Genomic DNA, 26,637 nt, shown 5'->3' on the forward strand with positions numbered 1-26,637 from the left:
TGGTGCAAGTACATACAATATGCACACACCACACACACACACACACACACACACAGCTTCCCTGGGCCAACAGTGTAACTAAAGAAAAATGGCCCCTTCCCCCTGCGACCAAAGACAGTCGCTTCACCAGCAACAGAAACACTAGATTAAATCCCCTTCCCCAGATTTTTAGGGGGGAATTTAGTTTTTCTTTTCTATTTCCCCTCACCACCCATCGCTGGCCATCTCACACTAACACCCATTCCAACACACACACACACACACACACACACACACACACACACACACACCCTTACTTGGTCACTCAGACACCAGCAGACAGCCATTTCCCAAAGCTAAGGTAGCATTTCTTGGGCACTCTATATACCCAGTTGGCTAATAAAATTCTTCTCCCTCCAGCCTGAGCCTTGGCTAGCTAAGGGGTGGGAGGGACGGGAGACGAGTTGCTCCTTGTTGTATCCACCGCGCTGCAAGGAATTCTTCTCCCCCTCGACCCCCACCTCCTCTCCCTCTCTGGGCAGCTCCAGCCCTGTTCCCCGGGCCCCCCCTCCCCCGTCCCCTCATCACTTTCTTCCATTCTAGGGAGAGGAGGGAGCTGTTCAGGCAGCGAAGGGGAGCCCCCGTGTGTCTAGAAGGCCTCTCCCCACCCCCACCCCGTGTGAGTTTGTACTCCTTGGCATCTTTGCCTGGGTTGGGTGTTGGGGAGCTCAAATTGCAGCTACAAACTGGCTGGCAGCCAGGGGCCGTCTATTTAAAAGCGCCGGCTCAACCGGAGCCCGTAGTCTCTTTGGAAACTTCTGCCGGGGAAAAAAGAGCTAGGAAAGAGCTGCAAAACGGTGTGGGTTTTTTCCTTTTTTTTTTTTCCCCCCTCTTCTTTACTACCCTCTCCTCCGTTTGCACCTTTCTTCGGGCTTCACGCAGAACCTGCGAATTTCGAAAAGGTGCTAGCAGAGTGGGAGAAAAGAGGTGTTAGGTGGTTTGGTGTGTTTTTTTTTCTTTTTTTTTAATTTCTTGATTTCCACATTTTTCCTCCGCCTCCGCGGCTGCAGCCGCCGCCTCTTACCTGTTCCGCAGCAGCCGCGCGCCGCTGGCAGCTGAGGGTTAGAAAGGAGCAGGGTATACTTTGAGATTTTAAACAAAAATTTTGAAGAAGAAATCTATTTTTCTCCCGCCCCCCGCCCCAACTGCCTTTCTCACAGCCTCCGAGCTCTTTTTTTCCGGTGGTTGTTGGGGGGTGAACCATTTTTGGCTCCCCCGCCACAATTCTGACCAGGTCAGACTCGTGGGGAAGGGGATTTGTTTCTCCAGCCTCCGGTTCCTCTGCCTGCACCTGGCGCTGCTCCCTCTCCCCCTACCTGTTGCAAGTCTGTAATCTTTGCAATTGAGACTTGCTTGCAGGCACTCCAGCCCTCCATCGCTCCCTACATTTTGCAATTGTCCGGGGGAGGGCACCTGCTCTACCTGCCAGAAATTTTTTTCAAAAAAGAACATTGCTCCGCGCTCCCTCCTGGCCCCTCTCTCCCAGCACTCTCGCGCTCCTGCCCCGCCCCAGGTAAAGGGGGAGACTCGGAAAAGATGGTGCTCACCGCGCTCCTCCTGCTTCTGGCCGCCTGTGCGGGGCCGGCCCAGGGTCTGGGCTCCTTCGTGCACTGCGAGCCCTGCGACGAGAAAGCCCTCTCCATGTGCCCCCCCAGCCCCCTGGGCTGCGAGCTGGTCAAGGAGCCGGGCTGCGGCTGCTGCATGACCTGCGCCCTGGCCGAGGGGCAGTCGTGCGGCGTCTACACTGAGCGCTGCGCCCAGGGGCTGCGTTGCCTCCCCCGGCAGGACGAGGAGAAGCCGCTGCACGCCCTGCTGCACGGCCGCGGGGTTTGCCTGAACGAAAAGAGCTACCGCGAGCAAGCCAAGATCGGTGAGCGCGCTCCGTGTGCCAGGCAGCTACATGGCGCACGGGCGGGGGCGGAGGGGGATTGTGGGGGGGCACGGGACAGGCTGGCCCCGCGCGCTCTGCCCTGCAAGTGGCTTGGAGCCGGGGTGCTGGCCGAGAGGAGGGCGGGGAGGGTCCCTGCACTTCGGAATCGGAGCTGCAGCCGATCCTGCTACCCCAGGGGTCGGTCTAGCCGAGCGTCTCCGGGTTTTCGCTCCTTCTCCTCGTCCCTACCCCCACCTTCTTCACCCCACCCCTCCCCCCTCGACTAAACGGTGACTCTGAGCTCCTATTTCTTCTCTAGATGCAAATCCTCAGGTACTCCAATCTCCAGTCCGAAAGTGTGCATCTTACATGATCAACTCCCTCTCCACCACCCCCAATATGTTGTGGGTTTTGGTTTTTTTCTGAACTTGAAAAAAAATGCCTTTTGTTAAAATATAGCTTCAACTGGGGACCTGGAGAGAGAGGCGTTACCGGTTTTCGGTGCTAATTCTACCTTTGTCCTCCCCAGCCCCCTACCCCCCTACCAGTCCCTCCTTGACGTTTCTATTCTCCTACCCCGCCCCCCCACACACACGGGCGCACACGCACACTCACGTGCACACATAACACACGCACGCACGCACCCTTGGTAGCTCTTGCCTTTGGGGCGGGGGCTTTGATGCCCCTCCCACGTGCACACTCATTGCTCTTGACTTGATACGATTGACTGGTCGTATGTAAAAGATACTGAAATGCAAAATATCTCTTTTTCCTCCCAGGAAAGGAAAGGTGACTTTGGGCAAGCTCAGAGGCGACGGGGAGGTGGAGCAAGTCGGGGGCGGGGCGGGGGGGGAGGAAGGAAAGGAATGGGAAAGGTGGGCTTGATGTTCCAGGGCTGGCTGTTCCTGAATCGAACTCCTTTCCCCTGCTCCTATTCAGATTTTACCTAGGAAGAAAGGTAGATATAGGGCTGGGAAACAAGAAGAGATGTGAAATTCAGACACCGCGGCTTCCCCGCTAGTGCAATCCCCGACGCTGTCGCGTCGCCCCTCGAGCTCTCAAGCCAGATCACAAGTGGGTGTGGTGTAAATGGAAGAGGGGCCCTGGAAATGCAGAATGCAAAATCAAGGGGGCGGAGACGGAAAAGCCACGCACCAGGCACCTCCCCTCCACCTCCAAGTAGCCCCGCCCCTGGGTTGCCCCGCCCCCAAACTCTCAGTTCTGGGGTTTAAAAGGTTGACAGAGCTGCTTGTTCAGTTGAGACAGTTCGGCTTCATCTTGGAAAGTTACTTGATTTTTTTTTTTTTAAGCTTAATGAACTATACACAAAAGCCTGGGTTCTGAGCATTGGTCCTCCCCCAAAGGGGTTAAGACTTGGCTAAACTGTATTTATTCTGTAAGGTATTTTCTTACTGGGACAATACCTTTCCCTCCTATCTCCGTCCATTACGAGCACCCCAACATGAGTTGTCTTAACTGCAAACTACAGACACTCTCATGTAGGAAAGGAGTGTGTCTGCGGTTGAGAAGAGAGGCACGAGAGCTTTCCTGGGCTCGACGTGGATTCCCGCAAACCCTGCAGGTTTTGTCTGTCCAGCTTTGCAAAAGGTAGCGTTTCTCCAGTTTACGGCCAGCAAAAAAGGGAGAGGGCAATGTGCAGGTCCTGGAGGCCCCTGAGGACGGTTGGTGAAGTTATTTTTATTAAGAGCCAATTTTCAAAGGCGGTCCCGCCCCAGCTCCCTTCATCTTGTGAGATGTGGTGTGGAAAAGCTTAGCACCAGCACCGAGATGGGGAAAGGCATGAATCGATTTCCTGGCTTGGGAGAGAGAGCTCTGGGTAACAATCCGGTCACAGCGAAAGTATGCAAGGTATCGCTTGGCCGCATTCTGGCCCCACTTTTATTTGCCCAGCCGTGTGGTTGGTGTGATGTGGTTGGTGTGGAGGGTGAGCGCGCGCAATTGCTGGCAGAGCAAACTGGCGCATCCAACTTTCCAGTTCAATCCCAACCCCTCCCCACCCCCAACACACACACAAGGGCTTTTGTTCCAAGCAAGATGAGATGCCCTTTAGACTTCTCTGCAGCCCCTTCCTCAGCCCCCACCTTCAAAGTGCCTTGAAGCACGGAGCGGCCTCCCCGCCCCCCCCCCCCGCCCCCCCATCCCAACCCCTCTGAAAGACTCCACCTCGCCTAAAACAGGTGCCTGATCCGCTCCGGTTGCTGGATGGCTGCCCTTGACCGGTAGCTGGAACTGACGCCTTCCTCCCGGACAGATGGGATGGGAGTGGGCCCTCCTGGCTGGAGTTTTTCAGTTTGGGTGGGTCTCCCAAAAGTTGGAGATGGTGCAGCAACAGTACTTAAAGAGAGGAAAACGAACAGAGAAGAGGAAGGAGAGTTTCGGCTACTTTGGCCAAAATTGCTGCCCCCCGACATCCCACCGCCACGCCTCTCTACCAATATCGAGCAGTGTGAACTGGGATTTGCCCCTTCCGATGTAAATTTAGAGACAGACATAGATGATTTATGTATATATACACATATAACCAAAAATATGTGTATAGAGAGATAGCTATAGGGTTTTTTCAACAACAACAACAAAAAAGTGCATTTCTAGAATCAGAAATGGGGAGCAAAGGAGAGAGAGATGGCTAGCCGCCAAAGCTTGTGGGAGGAAGAGAGCAGGGCCGGCGAGGACTGGTGTTTTGCTAGGCGCGTTGCTGGGCAACGGGAGAGGGAGTGCGCCTTCGAGCCGGGTCCTGGGAGCGCTCCGGGCCCTGCATTTTATTTTGGCCAGTTCAGGGGCAGAGATAGATATAGAAACAGAGGGCAGTGTGTATGAGGGCTGGAGCTATTTATTGGACCAAGCTCAATAAATATGGGTGAGCTGGGTCGAGTCTGGGGAAGGACCGAGCTTTGCTCTGGCATTCTTTGGAGAAGGAGCCTTGTGGCTTTACTGGCCCGCATACTTTACCCGTGTCTGGAAGATCTCTCTTGTGCTTGTGAGACATTAAGTTTGGGATACAGGGAGAAGTGGGTGCTGGGTTTCAGTTCTGTCATTGAGAAATAAGAGGGGAAGAGCAGAAAATATGCTTCTCGGAAAGAAAGAAAAATTACCTAAATAAAAATGCATTCAGCCTTCGCCTCTTTGAGGGATTTGGCCCTCCATCACCCTGGCTTCCATTCCCAGCCTAGTCCAAATGCCCTGTTGAAATCAAGTTCCAGGGTTAGGTTTATTGGCCAAATTTGTGTCTGGATTGAACAAGATGATGGAAAACTGAAGGAGCCAGATTCCTTTCCCACCCGTATCCCCTCCCTTTGAAACAAGTCTTTGAGAGGCTGGTTGTGCCCTGAGCCAACCAAAATGGGAACTGGGAAGACAAGAAGAGGGCGCTTTTAACTTGACTTTTCTTGCCTCCCCACTCCTTTCCCTTCCTCCTCTTTCTGCTGTGTCAGCTCAGACTGGAAGAGCACGCACAGTTGGCCACAGTGAGAGTTCATTTTCTTTCCATTTCTCTTTTTCTCCCCTCTCCTTTCTTATCCTTCCCTCCCATCCCACCGCCTTTTCTATCCCACCCCTTTCTCCATCCCCCAACTCCAAGACATCCCAGGGGGCTTGGCTTTTCAATCAGAGCATCTGTGCTAGTCCTGGGGCTCAGGGTCAGATTTGAGCAGGCAGGTGGGCTTGCAGCTGCAGAGGGAGGACCGGGCTGACCTAGGAGCCAGGGGTCACCAGAAGGTTACAACAAAGAGCATGGGAGCAGGAATCCCCATGGAATCCCCTAGGTCCCCTTAAGGCGGAGGAGGAGGGAGGAGCTAGCAGGAAAGGAAGGTGATTTTTGTCTAAAGCTTTTACTTTGTACTCGAGCGATGTATTTAAAACTCTGGGTTATTTAATGTATGGAAAATAAAATTTTGGAGAAGGGACCACCACACTCCAGGCCCACTGCCTCCAGAAACCGGAAGAACATCGTAAACAGATCAGGTACCTATGAGATCCCACCGGAAGCGGAAGTGAACAGCAGAGAATGGCTGCCATGACGTGGATGCTATCTGGTGGGGTTTTGTTTGCATGTCTGTTTTGCATTTTTACTATGGTAGGTCGAGAAGTTACCATCCCCAGAGACCATCCTTCAATTGTAACCTGGCAATATGTTTTCCAAAACAGTAAGATTTATTACATATCTGCAAAAATAAATAAGCAAATAAACAAAAACAGTTCTAAGCTTCCACTCTCCTCTCCCTCTACCCACAGAATTCCCCATTCTTGTTTCCAGCTCCAATTCTTTCCATGATTTCTGTTATGATGTCTTTTTCTTCTTCTTTAATATAAATCCAAAGAAGTGACTGGGAATCTGTATCAGAGGTGAAGTAGCCCTTCCTGCCTGGCCACTCAGCTTAGCTAGGTTTGAGTGTCTCTCCAGGAATTGTCTGGGTATTGGCCAAAGAATGCTACAGCTGGAAGGGACCTGCCATGATCGCAGCATCTTGGCAGTCAGGCCCTCATTTTACAGATAAGGACGCTGAAGCCCAAAGTACAAGTCACAAGCCTAGAATTAGGTGCTGGGTTAGAGGCAGAGCCAGGGCTAAAACTCAGTCTTAGAATCTTCTTGAGCCTAGTCCTCCTAGTCCTAGTTCAGCTCTCCCTGGCTTTCTACCTTAAGTCCCTGGGGCTCTGGCCTGGGCCTGGTCTAACCTGCAATGAGGCCTTTGGCAAATATTACCCAGTGCTGTCATCTCATAGCAGGAGGGGCAGAGAAGGCATGTTGTGAAGATGAAATAAGAGCTCAGAACTGGGAGTGCTCCATTTGAGGAGAAGCAAAGTGGCCCCAAAGTGAAGAAAGCAGTACCCCTTTATTTTCAGTCTTTTCTGTTCCATCCCTTTTTCTGCACGGTCTTGCAGGCAAAGCTGGCTTAGACGAGTGATTTGGTGCAGGATGGGGGCGACGGGCGGGGCAAGGAGGGTGGAAAGGGGTGTGTTCAGCCCAGACTTCAGGCCCCATGTGCCAAACTTCATTTTCTGAATGATAGGGAGCTGTCCTGATGTGGGCAAGCAGGCAGGCCCTCGCTGCCCCTTGGCTGAGCAGCAATCCAAAGCCTCTTAAGGAGCTGGCTTCCTATGGTAACCAGCCTCCTCCAGCATGAGCTTCCACAAAACGGGGCAGCAGGATGTTGAGATCCCAGCTGGGGTAAGGTGAGGTGGGATGAGGGAGTGATTGGGGGATTTTCACATCGGAAACAGAGAGAGAAAACCACACAACAAAAGTTGATAAGAAAGAGAGAGAGAGAGGATCGCCAGGTTTTTTAGCACAGTCAGAGCTCTTTTTGAAGGAGAGGCAAGGAAGGCCTCCAGATTATAGCTGGAAGCCTCCAGTTGACCTGAGGAGTTGTTGAGCACCATCCTCACACGCCTTGGAGGCTGTGGCAGCTGCTCCCTTGGGGGATTCCCAAGAAGGAGGCAGATAAGATAAAACTCTCTTCCCAATGGGTTAGACCACCAAGGAAGTCCTGGAGGGGGTTCTAAAATAAATGTGGGCGCTCAGTCGTGTCGGACTCTGTGACCCAATGGACAGAGTAGCCTGGCGGGCTACAGTCCATGGGATTTCCCAGGCAAGAATACTGGAGTGGTTTCACACTTCCTTCTCCAGGGGATCTTCCCGACCCAAGGATCGAACCTGAATCTCTTGCATCAGCAGGTGGATTTTTTTTACCACTGACCCACCTGAAGCCCCTTAAAATAAATAGGTAATCTCTTTTTTTTTTTCCTTCTTGGTGGGATTTTCCAGGACCAGGGATCAAACCTGTGTCTCCTGCATTGGCAGGCAGACTCTTTACCACTGAGGCACAAGGGAAGCCCCTAGGTTATCTCATTTTTGATCCCCATCCTAAACCGTCAGAGACCAGCCCTTCTCTTGCCAAATCCTGAAGCAAGATCCAAATTGAATTGGCACTCAGAAGCCAGCCCCGTGTGACCTATTCTGACTTGCAGTGATGTTCTATGTGGGTCCTCGTCATCCTGAACTGTGTAGATTGTACCAGTAAAGCTGTACTGAGCATGCTCCCCAGTCTCCCTGTCCCTCAGGGAAGATGCTTCTCATTCCAGACCCTTCAGAGCAGCACTGTCCAACTGAAGTATAATATAAGCCACATGCAGATGTCATTTCAAGCTTTCTAACAGCCACATTTTTAAAACAGGTAAAAAGAAATAGGTGAAATGAAATTTAATTGTACATCTTTTCAGTATATCCACAAAAAACGTTCATATAGATTCAAAATAAGCCATTCTGATGAGCTATTTTCATAAGCCGTTTAATAAGCCATTCTAATGAACCACCTGAGGTGAAGAACGGACTCATTTGAAAAAACCCTGATGCTGGGAAAGATTGAAGGCAGGAGGAGAAGGGGACGACAGGATGAGATGGTTGGGTGGCATCACCGACTCAACAGACATGAGTCTGAGTAAACTCTGGGAGTTGGTGATGGACAGGGAGCCTGGCGTGCTGCAGTCCATGGGCTCACAAAGAGTCAGACGCAACTGAGCAACTGAACTGAACAGAACTGAATGAGCTATTTTACATTCTGTCTTTCATATTAAGTCTTTGAAATCTGAGGTGTATTTTACATTTACAGCACATCACAGTTCAACCACTGAATTTTCATTGGGAAGAGTTGATCTGTATTTTTAGGTTTCATAAGATTTACAGTTGAAGAAGTTGATTCATATTTCTAAGTTGTCCCAAACATATTCACAACTTTTCTGATAACCAAAGGTATTGGTTGTCTAAATTAATTTAAATAAAATAAATCTTAAAAATCAGTCCTACTGGCACATAGGTGAAGTGAAGTGAAGTGTTAGTCACTCAGTTGTGTCTCACTCTTTTTGATCCCATGGACTGTAGCCTGCCAGACTCCTCTGTCCGTGGAATTCTCCAGGCAAGAATGCTGGAGTGGGTAGCCATTCCCTTCTCCAGGGGATCTCCCCAACCCAGAGATCAAACATGGGTCTCCCACATTGCAGGCAGATTCTTTACTGTCTGAGCTACCAGGGAAGCCTTAGCGTCAAAAACCACATTGGCTAGTGGGCACCTAACCAGACAGGGCAGAGGCCTCTGGCAAGCCCCTCCCACACCTGTAAAGGGAACCTGTCTCCACTCTCTGCTCCTGCTCCAAAAGAGTCAAAAAGGAAAAGAGTCTGAGCCTTAATTGCCAAAAAGGACATTGTTTGACCCCTAGCAAGTCTCTTAGGAGGACCTGGCCTGGGGGCGGGGCGGGGCAGTGGGGTCGTTGACCAGAGTCCAAACAATCTGCTCCCTGCCGCCTCCTTCTGGTTATGCAGGGCTTTCCAGGGAATTTGGCTAAAGTGTGCTGTTCTGAATGGGCCGTGATGAATCACCAGTGGGAGTGTGGCCAGGTCGGAGAAATGGCCCCTCACTTCCTCCCTCTCATATCTCCCCTAACCCCATTGAAAGGCTGCTCCCCACCTCACTGCTCCATTACCTTCTGGTTTGGGGTGTGCATTGTTGTTAGGGTGTCAGTCGCTGACTCTTTGCGACCCCATGGACTGCAGCATGCCAGGCTTCCCCGGGGGTGCGTATAGGGAACAGACACAGACATTTTTACTGAGCATGCTCCACCTTCCCCAAGTCTAGAGACCTGGTTGGAGATGCTCATGCTGGGTGTTGTGCATAAGTATGTATTTCTCATGTGTAAATTTATCACCAGCTGCTGCCCAGGGATCAAGAAATGTATACCAGAGTCACGGCCCTGCATCCTAGTTCATCCTCAGGGAGAAAAAGTGAGGAGGATCCTTTCTTTTACCTAGAGGATGTGTGAGTGGGACCCCATTCTTTCATTCTAGGGAAGGGTCACCAACCTGACACTTGCCACATCTACACTGTGAAAGGTAGTAGGTCACCTTTTCTCTCTGCATCTTTAGGGAAGGAGACCTAGCGCCTTAATGCAGCATGAAGGAATGAGGTTACACAAGGGACAAACTTCCAGGCAGTGTTCTCTAAGTGGAAACTGCTTCTCAGAAGCACTTGGGTAAAGTTCCTCTCACTTGGGGCTGGCAACCTAGACACTCCCTGGGGACGAGGGTAGAGCCATTGCTTCCCAGCAGACCTTTCTGCAGTCCAAGGTGCCTGAGACCTTGTGATCTACAAGCAGACACCTGTCAGCCACGTATCACAGCAACCAGATTTTTAATTGATGATGGAAACAGGGGAAGTAGGAGGCAACAGAGTCCTTACAATGGCAGAGACCTGTACTGAGAGTTCACTAGCACGTAACAACTCATGGAATCCTCATAAGCCTATGAAGAGAGGGCTGTTGTCATCCTCCCCATAAGTCAGATGAGAAGACTAAGGCAAGGAGAGGGGAAGAAGCAACTAAGAGAGGGCAAAATACACCTGCACCAGGATTTAGTGAAGCACTGCTAGCAGCCCCATCTTCCACTCAAGAAGAGAGACTGACAGTCAAGGGCTGGTAGTCCAACTCCTGATTCTGTTTATCTGCTTTGCTGTAGGTGTCTTTATTTCCCTGCTCAGGATAGAGATGTTGGTTTTCCTGGCCTGAAATGGAGAGGGGGCTGTAAAGGAGCTAAGAGTTGGATAAGCCTATTGCTCTCAAGGTCCAGTTACTGACTCTCTGAATCTTCTCCCCACCTTTGCCATGTACCCCAAATCAGCAAGACTCCTCCACATGTCTGTTTGCAGCTCCTCCCTACCTGCAACTGGTTCCTTCGGATGACAGTTGTGTGGATTTCTTGACCTCTTGCAAAGTCCGTGCTCCTTCCCTTTTCAGCCCATAATTCAGGTGAAGAAAGAGCCCAGAATATGCATGTCTGTTACTGACCACAAAGGAAAAGAAAACAATTTTCCAGGAAAGACTGGGGCAAGGCCGGCCCTGGTCAGGGATGTCATGGGCAGGGCTGGGGATAGTGCAGCTCCCCTAGGAGGCTTCACAGCCCTCCCTACAGTCCCTGTCCCTTTTTTTTTTATGCAGAGACACACAATGTAATTCAGTCTCTTAGCATCTGCAGCTGGGAAACGGTCAGACTTCAGGAGGCTAAGACATGTCTCACATTTTTTTCAACAGTGAACAGTTGATCCGTCATTTTCCCAGAAGCTTCATGTTGTAGCAAAGAGCAGGAGGCTGCAGGTTGGCTAGGAAACAGGGCAAAGCAGGGAGGAAGCACGGAACATCCAGCCATCCCCAGGCACGGATCAGGGCCCTCCGATGAGCTGCCCAGTGGAATTTTCTGCAGTGAAGGAAGTGTTCTCAATCATCGCTGTCCAACACAGGAGCCACCAGCCACATGTGGCTATCGAGCCCTTGAAATGTGCCTCAAGCAACTGAGAAGCTGAATTTGTAATCTGATTTAATATTTATTCTTTTCAATAGACACATGTGGCTGCTGGTTATCATACTCAACAGTACAGTCTTAGATCAAAGAAGCCCAGTAAATGTAGGGGACGCTACTTCTTCCCGCTCCTGAGGCCCACCTCTCTGCCCCTTGTTCCCTCTGTAGTAAATTCCTGTGTTTAAAGGCAAGTATGTGGGTGACATGACCCCCCAGGGCATCCACTTAGCTCCAACATGCCGCAGCTAGCCTTGCAGGACTGCCACTAGACCTGCACTTTGTCCCATGAGCCGATTCACACATCTCTCCATTTCAAGATTCTTTACTGAAGACAATGTGCTGGAGAGGCTAAGATAAATGACAAAGTTCTGCCCTTAAGACGTTGACTGTCTGAATTCCACAGGGGGAGCTAGAATGAGAGCTGGTGGAAACCCAGCTCCCCTTTTCATTTCTGGCAGAGAAATTCTGGGCGAATCCCTCTTGCCTTCTGACAAGAAAAAGAGACTCTTCCTCTCCCAGGTCCAGGTGGCCTGGCAAAGCGCTACATCCTTCCTGCCCTGCGAGTTCCAAGTATGCCACAGCTTCTTCAACTTCTGTAAGCAAAGTTGCAATATCTGATCCATCCGTTCTTCTCTAGTTTTGACTGTTAAGTCAAGATAGCATGGGAAACAACGACCAGACTGGGCCCAGGCTGTTAATGGTGCCCGGGTAGGACTAAGAGCCCCAGGGTAGAAAGTTCCATCATAGTTTCAATCATAGCAGCAGGTCTCCGTCGCGGGCTTGGGGAGGGACGATGCATTGGCACTTGTGCTGTGAGGAGTAGCGCCCCCCTCCCAACTGGGGATGCGTCTGAGTCTGCAGCAGCTGGGCCTGCACCCAGACACCCTCAACATTCACTGGGGAAATTCTCTGGTGGTCCAGTGGTTAGGACTCAGCGTTTTTACTGCCAGGGCCTGGGTTCAATCCCTGGTTGGGGAACCGAGATTCCACAAGCTGCACGGGGGAAAAAAAAATGTTCACTGGGACACGAGGATGACACAGTCCTCAAGCAGCTTTTTGGGTTGCCAAGGGTGGTGCCTCAGTGGATGTTGTTGTATCAGTATGAATGGGCAGCATCTTAGGAATGAAGCAGAAACTGAGTTGGCTGTCCTAACACGGCAGGGCTGGTACCATCAGAGAGCCAGCTGGCAAGACTAGGGGCAGAACAGAGCAGAGAATCAGAACTCAGCCTAAAGACAACTATCAGGACGCTGCGAGAGCCCTTGCTTTCTTAAGACACTGAATTAAAGGGTCCTGCCGCCACAGCTTCCCAGAGAACGGGACAACAGTGAACACTCGCTGCAGAATCCTTTCAAAAGGACAGCTAGAGAGAGGAAGGGAGGTCCTAGATCTGCTTCCCTTTTTTCCCTCATCATTATGCTTGCATTGTTGACTAAAGAAACAGCCGGGGTTTACACACTTGATCCCTCCCCGCCATCCCTCGCCTCACATAGGTCCTTCCCAGTCTATGCACGTCCATCTTCCTAACTCTAAATGCATGCTGAGAGGGGAAGGCTGGGGTGGCGGTCAGAGAAGTAAGAGAAGGAAACCACAAAAAGTTCCAGATTTTAAAACTGCTTACAATTCCTACAAGGAAGCCTGCAGCCATCAGTCTCCTCCGCCACCTACTGGCCATATGCAGTTACTGACCTGCCAGTTGACAGTTCCAGAACCTACTGCATTGTTAAGTACCTGAGAGACTGCTGTTCACATGCAGCACAACTTCACCAGGAAGTCCTAAATCCTTTTGTAACCCTGACCCATTTTCATCTGATGAAACAGCTCGGGAACTGCCAGTCTCCTTTGCCTTCTTGAGTTATCTAAAATCTAAACCCTTCCAAAATTGCAAGCCTATTTATGACTCGGCCCCAAAGCAGCTGAGTAGGCCTAGCTGGCTCTGGCATCCCAGCTCCAGTCTTACTTTCCAGCCCTTTAATATTCCAGGCTCCTGCCCTGGCTCCAATCCAACTTTCCGCTGTCTCTCTGGAACCTACAGGTGACCACAAGACCCTGATTAGTATCTGATACTTGACTCTCCCGCTGCCTAAGTAATAGGTCCCATGGGGTTAAGTGGCACCAAAACCTGGGAGGCACATCAAAACTTTAAGCCTGCCCTTCAGAAGCAGCCAAAGACTGGGGAGGGAACCCTGCCTTGGTGAAGCCAGAGGAAGGACAGAGGGTTTGCAAAAGTATCTGGACTTCCTTGGAGAATGGCAACCCACTCTAGTATTCTTGCCTGGAGAATCCCCATGGACAGAAGTGCCTGGTGAGCCACAGTCCACGGGATCAAAAAGAGTCAGACATGACTGAGCAACTAACACAGAGAAGGTACAAGAATCTACATTTTGTTCCCCAGTATTGTCCTTGCTTAGTCTCAAGACTAACACCTTCACAGGAAAGACTGAGAGAGGTCTAAGTAAATTGCCCTAAAGTTTCTTGAACCGTTGTGAACAGCCCATCCTCCTCCCAGGAGAGGTGACTCCAGTTTCAGGGCAGCCCACATCACTTCTTGAAGATCCTAAAATATGAAGGGTCTTGAGAAGAGCTGCCGATGGTAGGATGGGGTGTGGAGGGCATTAGCCAATGCACGTGCACGACCACCAAAGCCAGAGCCAGGAGCTCCACAAGGGAAGGTGCAACAGCATCTGGAGGATGACACCCTCTGACCAAAGGGAGACAACAGGTGGCCGAGGACAATGAGTGGCACCCTCCCCCCAGATGTCTCTAAGAACTAGAAAGAGCGCCACTGGGATGGAAGCATGTTCTTGTGGCCCCAGGGGAAAGCTCACCCTTCTTCCACGCACTGGTCAGCACCTGGCTGTCTGGCCCCACTTCCCCTCCCTTCAGCTGGTTACAATCTTAGCTGGGAAAGGGGGTGGCCATGCAGCCCCACAATGCTCCCAACCTTTCAGTGGCAACCACCTCTTGCCGTCTCCCCTAGCGCACCACTCAGGTGACAGTCAGGATGCTTGGTGATGTCCAGGGAGGCTGAGTGACGTGTCAGGTCACTCAGTAAGATGGGACCAGCCCATGGTCAGCTTTTCCTCTCCTCACCTGCTTCTTCCAGATCGGAGCCTCAGGTTTGGGCCTGAGTCTTTCACTTTGTACTGAGTCCCCCAAACCAGCTTGTTCCACCCTGCCTCCTACTCCCATCGCAGCTCATCCCACAACCAAGAAAAGCTGGTTTATGCCACAACCTCACTCTGTCAGCTAATCCCCAGAGGGCTCCATTCTACGGGCCCAGTGCATCGCTGTGTTGGTTCATCATCCCAGCGGGTTTTGATAAAGTAGAGGCAGAGCCCAGAGCAGGACATGGTGTGAGAAGGGAGTGAAAGGCCAGAAGGGCACAGAGATCCTGGTGCTGGGCTCTCTTCAGGGAGGGCCTGCCCACTCTTTTGCTGTGTGTCTCCTCCCATCTTCTTCTCCAGAAACTACTTCCCTTCTTCTCCTTTGGATAAATACCCAGATCAGCTAACCACCCAGAACACTGCACACCACTGGAGGCTTCTTTAGGGTGGGGAGCTTCCCTAAAGGGGCTTAAATCTGCTGGGCATCCATTCAATTAAATCTGACAAACCCTGAGCCTAGAGACAAACCGGTGCTCGGGTGCTTTCTGCCATCTGCCATCCTGACCAGGTGAGGCCGGGTCTCCAAATGCCACCCTCAGCACACACCTGGAACTTCCCCTGGGCTGAGAACTCCTGCCCTGGGGATATGCAACTCCTCTCACCAAACTGCTCCCTCTCTACACCTCTTCTCGCCTCCTGGGGAGCCCAGTGAGAGGAGGATTTTCCTGCATCCCTGGTGGCTCCAATGGTAAAGAACCTGCCTACAATGCAGGAGACTGGGGTTCCATCCCTGGGTCAGGAAGATCCCCTGGAGAAGGGAATGGCTGCCCACTCCAGTATCCTTGCCTGGAGAATCCCATGGACAGAGGCGCCTGGCGGGCTACAGTCCATGGGGTCATAAAGAGTAACTAACATTTTCACTTTCCGGAGCCACCCCAAAGCCCTATTTTCTTTTTCCAGAATTGAAAAAGAAAAGAAAGCAGGGAAGACAGGGCTCTCTGCCCCTGCCCATCCTGCCCTGCGCCTGCTCTGGCCCTGGGCATCCTGGCCATGCCCTGCCCACCTGGGAAGAGCAATCTGGGTCTGGTGGGATCAGGGAACTGAGAGGGGGGACCCAGGGGAGGGTGCCTGTGAGAGGAGAATTTCATGGAAATCTGTGGACCAAGAACAGGCCAAAGGCTGGGGGGTGGGGGGTGGAATTAAAAGATCGACAAATAAATGAACAAAGTCCTGGTTCTTTAAAGGTCATAAGTCAGCTAAGTATAGACTGTCACCAAGTCACTGCTATATATAACCACTCCAGCCCCAGCCAGCTGTCTGCCGCTCTTGGCCGGGAGCTGTTATGTCCCAGGTCACAGAGCACAGAGCCAGCTCTGAGCAGGGAGCAAAGCCTCAGGCCCCGTGCCCCCTACCCCACCCGCCTGCACTGATCCCCTCCAGATCCCATATTCTGGCTCTCCGGAGTCCCTTCCTCCTGTTCTTCCTATGATTTCCTACCCCACCCTGCTAGTCCAGACACCCCAGGGCCCTTCTGCCCTCGGTTCCCCAAATGCAGATGTATTTCAACTCCAGCAGTTCCAAAAGCAGGAAGATCTCACTAAAGGATGGACTTGGCCTCTTGTCCATGCTCTGGCAATCCCTTTTCCTCTGAGAGCCTCAACCTCCAGATGGTGTTCTTACACCTCAGCCCCCCCTCCAGCCACTTCCCCACCTATTTAGCCAGCTCCCCCCCGCCACCACCACCAGACAGGGCCTTCCCTGGTGGCCCAGGTGGTAAAGAATCTGCCCACAATGCAAGACACTCGGGTTCAATCCCTAGGTTGGAAAGATCCCCTGGACAAGGGAATGGCTAACACGCTCCGGTATTCTTGTCTGGAGAATTCCAGGAACAGAGGAACCCGGCAGGTTACAATCCCTAGGGTCATGAAGACAGGACAGGACTGAGCGACTAACATTTCCATTTCCACTTCCCAGCAAACGAGTCCCTTCCCTGCCTCCAGACTGCCCTCTTCCTCCTGTGTCACTTCCCTGCTTGTATCAGCTTGACTTTCCCAGCACTCTCCTACTCCATGAAGTCACCCTTGCTTTGCTCTACTGGACTTTATGCCACTCACAGGCGTGTGGGCTCATGTCCTGATTCTCATTCCCCTTTTCCCAGTTTGGGCAGCCCCGTGGGGGTGCAGAGAGCCTGTCTCCTCGCTCCAAAGCTTGGAGCTCTGGGCTCCACACGATTGGCTGTCAGCTGGCAGACGTTAATCCTCCACCTGCTTCTCCCCACAGAGAGAGACTCCCGTGAGCACGAGGAGCCCACCACTTCCGAGATGGCAGAGGAGACCTACTCGCCCAAGATCTTCCGGCCCAAGCACACCCGCATCTCCGAGCTGAAGGCCGAGGCTGTGAAGAAGGATCGCAGAAAGAAGCTGACCCAGTCCAAGTTTGTGGGGGGAGCTGAGAACACCGCCCACCCCCGGGTCATCTCGGCGCCCGAGATGAGACAGGAATCCGAGCAGGTGAGGCCCAAGGACCCTCTCTCCATCTCCCTCTATATACGCACTCTCAGTCTCTGCCACCTGCAGCTTTTAACCTGGCCCCCAGCTATCTGAATGAGCATGTGTGGTAGCACTTTATACACCCAGGGGTCATGGCAGGGGAGGCAGAGGAAGACCTTGGGTAGCACCTAATCTCGACAAAAGGTGGTGCCTTTCCGTGCAGACCCTTGACCCACACACCTCGGCCACTGCATTCTGCACGTCTAGGTGACTCCCTGGGGTCTGGCCACGCCTCTCACGCCTCCGATCCGCACACAGGGGCCCTGCCGCAGGCACATGGAGGCATCCCTGCAGGAGCTCAAAGCCAGCCCACGCATGGTGCCCCGCGCCGTGTACCTGCCCAACTGTGACCGCAAAGGGTTCTACAAGAGAAAGCAGGTACGTATGTGAAGCTCCTTCTCTACAAGAGAAAGCAGGCCCATCCAGTGCCCCCAGCTCCACTTACTGAAGAGACTGGACACCTGAAACTAACACAGCTCTGTAGATCAACTCGACTCCAGTAAAACTTGGGGAAAAAAAAGAAAGCCAGCATGCCCCGTCCCGTATCCCATGTTCAGGGCATGCATGCTAAGTCGCTTCAGTCGTGTCCCACTCTGTGCAACCCTGTGGACCCCATGCCCGCCAGGGTCCTCAGTCCACGGGATTCTCCAAGCAAGAATACCGGAGTGGGTTGCCATGCCCTCCTCCACGATGGAACCTGAGTCTCGTGTCTCCTGCATTGGGAGGTGTGTCCTTTACCATTGACGCCACCAAATCGCCACCTCTAAATGCCTGGATTTCTGTATTAACAACACTGTGTCCCCAAACACCAGTATCCTTTCTCCCACCACAATCATGACTGACCCCATTCCCACCTCCACTGTAATCTACTCAGGTTTTAATGACTCACCATAGGTACGTGAGTTCATCTAAAAGGAAACTTTCTATCACTGTGTCACAGCCCATGTTGTCTGTGTTATTTTCTGATACACTTACATAAACATATGGGGCTTCCCAGGTCGTGCTAGTGGCAAAGAACCCACCTGCCAGTAGAGGAGACGCAAGAGACGTGGGTTGGATCCCCAGGTCAGGAACATCCCCTGGAGGAGAGTATGGCAACTCACTACAGTATTCTTGCTTGGGAAATCCCATGAACAGCATAGCCTTATGGGGTACAGTCCATGGGGTCACAAAGAGTCGGACATGACTTAGTGACTAAACAACAACATCTAAGTTAGAGCTCAAGAGCCAGATAGCTTTGGGTGAATCCTTGGGTGTCCTGCTTACTAGCTGTATCTTCTTACCCCAGTCCCTTTGGCTCTAGTTTATTGTATAAAATGGAGAATAACTGTACCTATTGTTCTCACATGATTATGAGGACTAATGAAGTATCTCTGTAAAGCACTTAGAACAGTATCTACATTATAGTTGTGTTAAGTGGTGTCTTGTATATGGTACAGTTATACAAGTGTTGCTTTTTATTATTATTACTGTCATTTAATGGGTTCCCCTCATAACTCAGTCAGTAAAGAATCTGCCTGCAATGCAGGAGACCTGGGTTCGATTCCTAGGTTGGGAAGATTCCTTGGAGAAGGAATTGGCAACCCACTCCAGTATTCTAGCCTGGAGAATCCAATGGATAGAGGCGCAAGAGTTGGACACGACTTAGTGACTCAACCACCACCACATTATCTAATAATTTAATTTATCATCATTGTCACCATCATGATCATGATCAAGTTATGTCACTCTCTGGAGAATACCAAGTTGGAGGTAAAAACCAACTTGTTTTGGGTGACATAAGAAAAAGTTGCAAGAGCTAGCCAAGGACAGGCTGCCTAAATGAGCACCTTTCCCTGGGTTGTCCATGCAGTGTGGACACCAGAACCCCAAGGATTGGGTGTTGATGTTGTTCAGTTGCCAAGTCGTGTCCGACTCTTTGTGACCCCATGGACTGCAGCACGCCAGGCTCCCTGTCCTTTACCATCTCCCAGAGTCTGCTCAAGTTCATGTCCAATTAAGTCAGTGATACAGTGCCCTCAACTCTTTGGGGATGAGAGTCTTTCTTGGGGCAGGGAAGGCAAAGGGTCAGGGAGGAGCAGAGCCTCAGGATACAGCCATGCTCACGGCCTGTCCGTCTCCCCACCCCAGTGCAAACCTTCCCGTGGTCGCAAGCGTGGCATCTGCTGGTGCGTGGACAAGTATGGGATGAAGCTGCCAGGCATGGAGTACGTGGACGGGGACTTCCAGTGCCACACCTTCGACAGCAGCAATGTTGAGTGACGCGCCCCCTCCCCGTCTTTCCCTCACCCCGTCCCACCCCCGGCCCCGACTCCAGCCAGCGCCTCCCTCCACCCCAGGACGCCACTCATTTCATCTCATGTAAGGGAAAAAAAAAATACATATATCTATCTATTTGAGGAAACTGAGGACCTCGGAATCTCTGGCAAGGTCGCAACTTTGAAAATGGCAACAACAGAGATGTGAAAAGCTAAGGAGACCCCCCCTTTTTAAAAAAGGTTTTCTTTTTGAGGCAGTTTGAATGAACAAGGAGGGCAAGAGAGGAAGAACAAGAGAAAGAGAAGGGAGGAAAGCAGACGAGTGTAAGAGAGGGGAGGATGAGAGTCACGAGGAGGAGAAACAGAGCTTGGGCGAGAAGCATCCATCTTTACGTCCAGCCCTGGCCCGAGCGGGGAAGCCATCTGGGCAGGAGCAGGTGCGGCCCTAGGTGTGGCCTTTGATGCCACGCTTGGAATTTGCCCAGCTTGGATGGGTCGCAGGGGGAGAGAGAAGCAAACAGGTGCCAGTGCCTCTCCTGGGTCAATCTCCTGCAGCCAGCAGCTTGCACAGCTCAAGCCCTGTCCTTCTTCTCCTCCCACCTCGGCACTGTTCTCTTTCCCTCCAATTTACAAAGGAAAAAATGCATTCCATCCTTCTCAACACAAGGCCAATTCATAACTGAGTGATACTAGATGGTAGGTGTTCCTAAAGCAGATCCATGAATATGAAGAATATGTGCAGATTTCACTCCCCATGCAGACTCTGAGAAATCAATCCACACTCCGATAGTGGGAAGACATGTGCTTCCAGGATGGCTGAAACTCAGCGCCGAATGAAGCCTGTGGTTTCAGCCCTTCATTGCATCCAATTCACAGCTAGCACAGCCTTCATGGGGGAGGATAGGCTGAAACAAAAGTGGGCTTGTATTTATCTACAAGGCTCCATATAGTCATATATAGGCATATAAGTCTATTTTCTTTCTTTTTTTTTTTTTTTACCCCTTTCTTCCTTCCTTTCTGTCAAAGGTTTGCATTAACTTTTCCAAGTAGTTCCTCTGGGGGCTGAAGAGCGTCCTTATTCTGGGGAAACCAAGAAAACCCATGTTCTTCTAACACAATCCATAAAACCAGTTTTGCCTGCCTCCCATGAGCAGCAGCAAACTCAGCCCTCTGTGGGACACTGTGTTGGATTTTTTTTTTTTCCATGACTTCCCATGTGCACGTGTGCTCATGTGCCACCAAGCCAGGTCGGTGAGCACACCCAACAGCGCGCCCACCAAGCTCCCCAGGACGTCACATTCACCTTTAGACCCTTGGGAAGTTACTGTCTCTGGACCCTACACCCAGAGAACCCAATCAGTTCAAGCTCAACTCCCTGGTCCTGCCCAGCGTTTTCATTTCATCTGGACAGAGCCTGCATTTGGAAAGCCTCTCTCAGCCTTCATGCTGGCAGAGCAGGAGAGAGACTGAAAAGAGAGATGGCCAAGAGGGAGATGGAGGTGAAAAGTGTGAATACGGGGAAACAATAAAAGTGATTGTTCAGGCCAGAGTAGATGGAGAGAAGGGCAGACAGCTGGAGAGACAGAGGGCTGACTGCCCCGTCCTAGCTTTGGAGCAAAGCAAAAAGAAGAGGGGACAAAGCCAAGAGACACTTCCCTGGGTCCCCACCTGATAAGCCCTCTGGGATTTAAGAAGGAGAGAGGTTTAAGAAGAAGAAAAGGAAACAGGTTGTAAGAGAGAAATGAGTTAACCCAGCCCTGTGAGCCAGAGAAGGTGAGGAACTTTCGGTGGGTTCTAGACCATAGGAGCTGAATAGGAACAAGGATAAGCAGATACCGGCCGTGGTTTGGAAGGGACAAGTCTACGAGCTCACCTGCCCGCCTTTGCCCTGCAGTAAGGGACGGAGGCTGGAGAGGCTTTCAAGCTCTTGGTCCACCCTGGCCCCTTCCAGCTTCCTTCCTGGGGTGGGAGATGGCAGAAAAGCACAGAACAAGCAGTGAATGGGTACTTTGGGGGAGCCAAGATTCTGAACCAAGAAAATTCCCATCCTCCGCTGACTCCCCCCACCCCTGCAACAAATGGGCAGCCCTGATGGAGAACTCTGGCCAGGAGATGGGGCTTGGACACAGCAAAGGAGACCCTCTCTCACTGTGAACACAGCTCACTCCACTCTTCTCCAACGACATGACGCCGTGGAGACTACTCCAGCATCGAACTCGGGGACGGTGAAGAGGGGCAGCTAAGGAGCAGAAACGCTTTAGCTGGTGGCAAGCCTGCAGCTCTGGGATTCGGTAGGGGAGTGTCCCCTGCTCCCCTGGAGCAGACAGTCGGCTGGGATGGGAGAGGCATCGATCTTCATTGGACAAAGGGCCTGATGGGATGGCAGCCGTGAGGACTTCCTTGACCTGCTGTGTGTCCACGTGGCCCTTTCCTGCGCCACTGTCCCCAAACCCCCGACCCACACTTCAACGTCTTAGGCCAGTATTGTCAGCCTTTCCCACTTCACTCTTCTCTCCACCCATTCTTTCTCTGGATCTTCAGCAGTCGTCTAAACTGGGACTGCCACGTGGATACTGGGGTGCCATTCCCCCTAAGACTGAGCCAGGAATTTGCAGACCCCACCCCACCACCTCCCCCCAAGGCCTGGACCCAGTTCCTGGTTCCTGAGAGGGGGCCATCTTTTCCTCCCACTGTTTACTGGACTTTGAAGGGGCCTTGGCTCCTTCCATGGGCTCTTTGCAGTCAGCCACAAGGTAGGGGGTTAGGGCCTGCTTTAACGCCACCCTTGTCTTCAGATCTCCAGAGCTCACGCTGACAACCCCAAATCTGTGAGTCTCTGCTTGCAGAGGGGGTGGGGAGACTCTGGTCCTCTGGCCACTCCCTAGAGGATGCTGGACCTTCAGACAGAGCCCAGGGTGGGAGTCCAGGGGGAGGGAGTCATTGAGGAGTGAGACCTCTCTGGGCAGGGTGGTGAGCAGGCAGGTGTGGCGAGCTGCCAGCTGTGAAGTTCCAAGCAGGGACCTTCTTGACCCCAGGCTGCCTGTTGGCCACTGTCTGCTCACCCAGAGGCCTCAGGCTCCAGGTTTTCCGTGGCCTCAAATCTAAACATTGGCCCGCAGCGCCAAGAGGAGGTCTCTTCCCATCTCCCTTTGACTCAGGCCTCACTCCAGCAGAGGAGACCTGTCTCCACCACTGCCGCCAGGTGACTAAGGGGGTCCCGGCCAGGACTGACCCCCCGCCCCGCCTCAACCCAGGGAAAGCAGGCGGTCTGGGACAGAGGCGACTTGGAAGTTTTTCAGACAGCCAGGCCTGGAGAGACAAGCCTGGAGACATTCAGCCCCAACTCGGAGAACAACAGGAGGCCCTGCACGGTCCCTCCTCCTGTCTCCTCCCCATTTTCCCATCACCACCTCTGTGGTCTCCATGGTAACCCAGTGGGGCCAACCTCCCCTGGGGAAGCGGGCCTGGACCACCACTCTCCCACTGCCCAGTTCGTCAGCAGCCACAGGGCTACCATGCGGCCACCAAGCCCCCACTCCACGTGGGGCAGTGCCCCACCTCCATCCGCTCAGCCCCCACAAGGGCTCCAGCTCAGATGGGAATTGCAGAGAGGAGTGGGCCAAGGAGAAGCAACGCCCCGGTCTTGGAGAAGACACAGTTGGCTTCCAAGATTGAGGAGGCTGTATTTTAAGAGGTGGTTGTACTGGGCGTTGTACTGTCTTTGTTTTTAAAACCACTAAAGTGCAAGCCTTATTTTGCACTTTTCTCTACTTTTTTTTCTTATAGGTTTTTGGTGTCTTTTTTTAAGCATCCTTTCTTGGTTCCCTAATGGAGTATATAGTTTAGCTGTTTCCACAGACTCTGGCCTCCTCTCTTTAACTTTTTTTGGATGGAGGAAAGGGGAGGTGGGGGGTGGGCAGCCACTCTGCACCCATTCACCCCACCTCTCTGGTCCCCGGCCACCAGCCCGAGTCCCGGACCGTCCACCACCATCATCACACAGTAGCCCACATGGATAGACAGTTGTCAGACAAGATTCCTTCAGATTCCGAGTTGCCTACCGGTTTGTTTGTTTCTTTTTAGACAGCAATAATCACAGCACATATGACTGTAGTTCTTTATAGTTTGACATGCATACATACCATAGTGCTATTCTCTCCTCTTTTTTTTGTTTTTGACTTTCCTGTTTTTAAATAAATGCTCATAATCTTTACTGGTGAAAAGGATGAAAAAAAAATTTAACCAGCAAACAAAACCTGTTTGTGGAAAAAAAAAAAAAAGCGGGGGGAAAAAAATCACCTGAATGTGGAAGAGCTCGCCTCCTGTTTAGTGTTTTGTACCTAAGGAAATAAAACAAAACAAAAAACCCCTGAGGATCTCACGTTTTATTAAAAGAAGTGAAGATTGCTGTATACTATTTATTCAACTTATAATTTATGTTACTCCTTGATCTTTGTCTTTTATCATGACAAAGCATTTATTTAATAAAGTTATGCATTCAGTTAGCCTGCCTCAGCTTCCTCCTCGGGCCCAGGGAAGGTAGGCAAAGGGAGAGAGGACAAGGGGAAGAAGAAGGGACCAGTGGAGGCAGGACTAGGGCCTGCACCCTCCAGAGAGGGCCCCCCCCCCGGACCCGCCCTCCCACCTGGCACTCTGGTGCCCCCTTCTCTAGCTCTTCAAAACCTTTTCAGTGAGTACACATAGCACTTAAGAGGGCCAGTGGTCCTGCGGGGTCAGCTGCTATTACCACTAGGACTATTACCCTTATTACCGTTTAAGCTTAGCTCCTGCTGCTAAAGAAAGTCACCTTATTATTTATCTATTGGCTTCGCTGGGTGTTTGTTACAGCGCGAAGGCTTTCTCAAGGTTTCTCTAGTGGCGGCACATGGGTTTAGCTGCCTCTGGCATGTGGGATCTTAGTTTCCGGACCAAGGATCAAACCCCAGACCCCTGGATTGAAAGACAGATTTTTAGCCACTGGACCACCAGGGAAGTCCCTAAAGAAAAGTGATCTTAATTGACTGTTAAGCAAGTGATGGGTCTCTTCTCCTCAGGTAGGACTTTAAGGAAGGCATTGCTAGAATGTTCCTCGCAAGATCTTAACTCCTGGGAACCTCTGGTCGAGGTGAATCCTACCTCCTGCTTCTGCCCAGCTCCCCGCTGCCATTGCCACCCGGCGAAGAGGAACGTTATGAAATGGCTAACCCTCCATCGACGTAAAGGGCACGGCTCCTACCGTCCACCCTTCCTTCCTCTGGCCCCTTCTCCTCTCAGTCTCTTCTCCCCATCTCCATGCCCCCTCTTCATCCATGAGTCCACAGTAGGCACTGCCCTTCGTGTACCCCCCTGACTGCCCCCAACAAGGGTCTCCTTCTGTGGGCACAGCGAGGGAATGAAGCTGGGGGCATCTCCACTCAGCCCAGCCTGGACCTGGTGCCCTGCCCCGTCCGAGCCACGTGGCAAGAAGAGTCACTGGTAGTGTCCCTGCCTGGCAAGGGGCTGGCCTGTGGCTGGGCACACGGGCTCCTGAAGCTCTCTCCCCTGAGACCACTCAAGCCCGTGCACAACCTTGCAGACGTACCGCCGTTCAGCCAGCACCCAGCAGCGACGGGAGAGTTGGAGGGTGGGGCAGCGGTGCTGGGAGGGGTGCTGCAGGGGTGCTGATGGGGGAGGGGTGGGTGCAGAAAGAGCAGCGCGCAGGAAGGCCATGCTGGCCCAAGTCCGGCCACAGGGCGCCACCAGCCCTGGCACTGTCTCCTGGCCCCTCCATTGGCAGCTGCTCACCCACATACTGCCTTGGGGTGGGGCCAGTGACCTAGGATTTTTGGCCCCTTTGTTCCTCCTTCAAGGCTTGTCCCACCCCCCAGACCCACTCCTCCATGCCCCCTACCCCTACAACCCTCACCACCCAACACCCTGTTCACCTCCCCCACGTCATTAGATCTGGCTCCAGGCTGCTCTGCCCTTCAACCTGCTCCTCCTGGCACAGTTCATCATTGCTGATCATTCATTCATCTGGAGGCCTTGTGATCTGGACCCGGCAGGGGCCTGGGGTCTGCTCTGTCCCATATCCACCCTTAGGTGTGGGGGCTGATCGGAGACCACACTCTGTTAGCAAAAGTGAAAGTGGTAGTCCCTCCATTGTGTCCAACTCTTTGAGACCCCATGGACTGTAGCCCGCCAGGCTCCCCTGTCCATGAAATTCTCCAGGCAAGACTACTAGAGTTGGGTTTCCATTCCCTTCTTCAGGGGATCTTCCCGACCCAAGGATCAAACCTGGGTCTCTTGCGTTGCAGGCGGTTTCTTTACCATCTGAGCCATCAGAGAAGCCACACTCTAGTCCACACTCTATTAGAAATGTTCTCAACTCCAAGGTCCTCCATCCACTGCAGCCACTCTCTGAGCCTGGGTTCTCTCAGGGTCCACACGGAAAATCTGAAGGTGCTTCTTTCCCATTCCAAGCCCAGCTAGCTCTTTCAGCGAGAGAAATGCGGTGAGAGGGCTGCGGTGTCAACGTCTTACTCAGTGGAGAACGAGAGCCTTTGGCCTCCCACATTCGGTTTCTCGATTCATCAACACTCCCCTGGCTTGGCTTCCTTCCCCCAGGAGCCTGGAGCATCTACTCGTCTGGTGTCGCCTGCCCTGCAGCCCCTCCCCCCTGGGAAACCTCCCCTTGTCCCTCCTGCACAGCCCCACTGAGCCCTGCTGGAGAAAGTCCCAGCGTCACGGGGGCTGACACCACCAAGGCGTCACCAAGCTCCAAAGCCTGCCTGGGGAGTCCCCCACCTTCCCCTCCCATCTACTGCACACCTTCCGGCTCGGCCTCACATTGTCATCTGGCTACTAGGGAAAACCAAGACCACCTTTGCGTACATCCTGCCTCGCCTTCCCAACCCAAATGGAGTCAGCCACTAAACCACCGCCACGTTCCACCCTTGACATCACTCTGCCTCGGTTTCCAAGGGACGGCCCCCTTCCTTTCCTCTCCCTACCCATCCCCTCCATCAGCCATCCCCTCTCCTGCTGTACTGGTGACAAAGGAGAGGCAGAGAAGGGGGCAGACAGGCCGATGGGACTTGCTCATGAACCAGATATTAGGATGAGAATGATGGGAGAGTCAAGGATATGTTCTCCACCCAAAGTCCCCCAGACAATTCAAGTTCAAAGTGCCCCAAACTGAACTCGTACCATAAGCTCATGTACTTTGCCCGTCTGATTTTATACTTTAGAAGCACAAAGTTCAAAACCACAAACAAAATTTGTACTCACCATCCCCACTCTTGAACTGTTCTCTCTTCATCTCCTTTCTTCTCCTCCTCCCCGCCTCTCTTTGCTCTCAGAGAATGGAATCACCATCCATCCAGCTGCCTTGGCCTGACTCTCCTTAACCTCTGACACCTGATAAGGTCCCAAATCCCAGGAATAAGCCACCTCGTTGACAGCTCTCCGTTGACAGT

At 52.2% G+C, this 26,637-nt stretch overlaps 1 protein-coding gene across 2 annotated transcripts; it reads left to right on the forward strand.

The window, feature by feature from the left end:
* The first annotated feature begins 631 nt into the window (after positions 1–631).
* IGFBP5 (insulin like growth factor binding protein 5) lies at positions 632–23,685 on the forward strand. 2 transcript variants are annotated; one of them, XM_040228403.1, is made up of 4 exons: positions 632–1,909; positions 16,654–16,883; positions 17,130–17,300; positions 19,053–23,685. In XM_040228403.1, the coding sequence occupies exons 1-4, from the start codon at positions 1,576–1,578 to the stop codon at positions 19,182–19,184; spliced, it is 867 nt and encodes a 288-aa protein (XP_040084337.1). In that variant the 5' UTR covers positions 632–1,575; the 3' UTR covers positions 19,185–23,685. The 2 variants fall into 2 exon arrangements, with proteins under 2 accessions (XP_040084337.1, XP_040084338.1); XM_040228404.1 differs by having other exon boundaries at positions 17,181–17,300.
* The last annotated feature ends 2,952 nt before the right edge of the window (positions 23,686–26,637 follow it).

The sequence above is a fragment of the Oryx dammah genome, unplaced genomic scaffold, assembly GCF_014754425.2.
Source record: "Oryx dammah isolate SB20612 unplaced genomic scaffold, SCBI_Odam_1.1 HiC_scaffold_27, whole genome shotgun sequence".
NCBI classification, from domain to species: Eukaryota; Metazoa; Chordata; class Mammalia; order Artiodactyla; family Bovidae; genus Oryx; species Oryx dammah.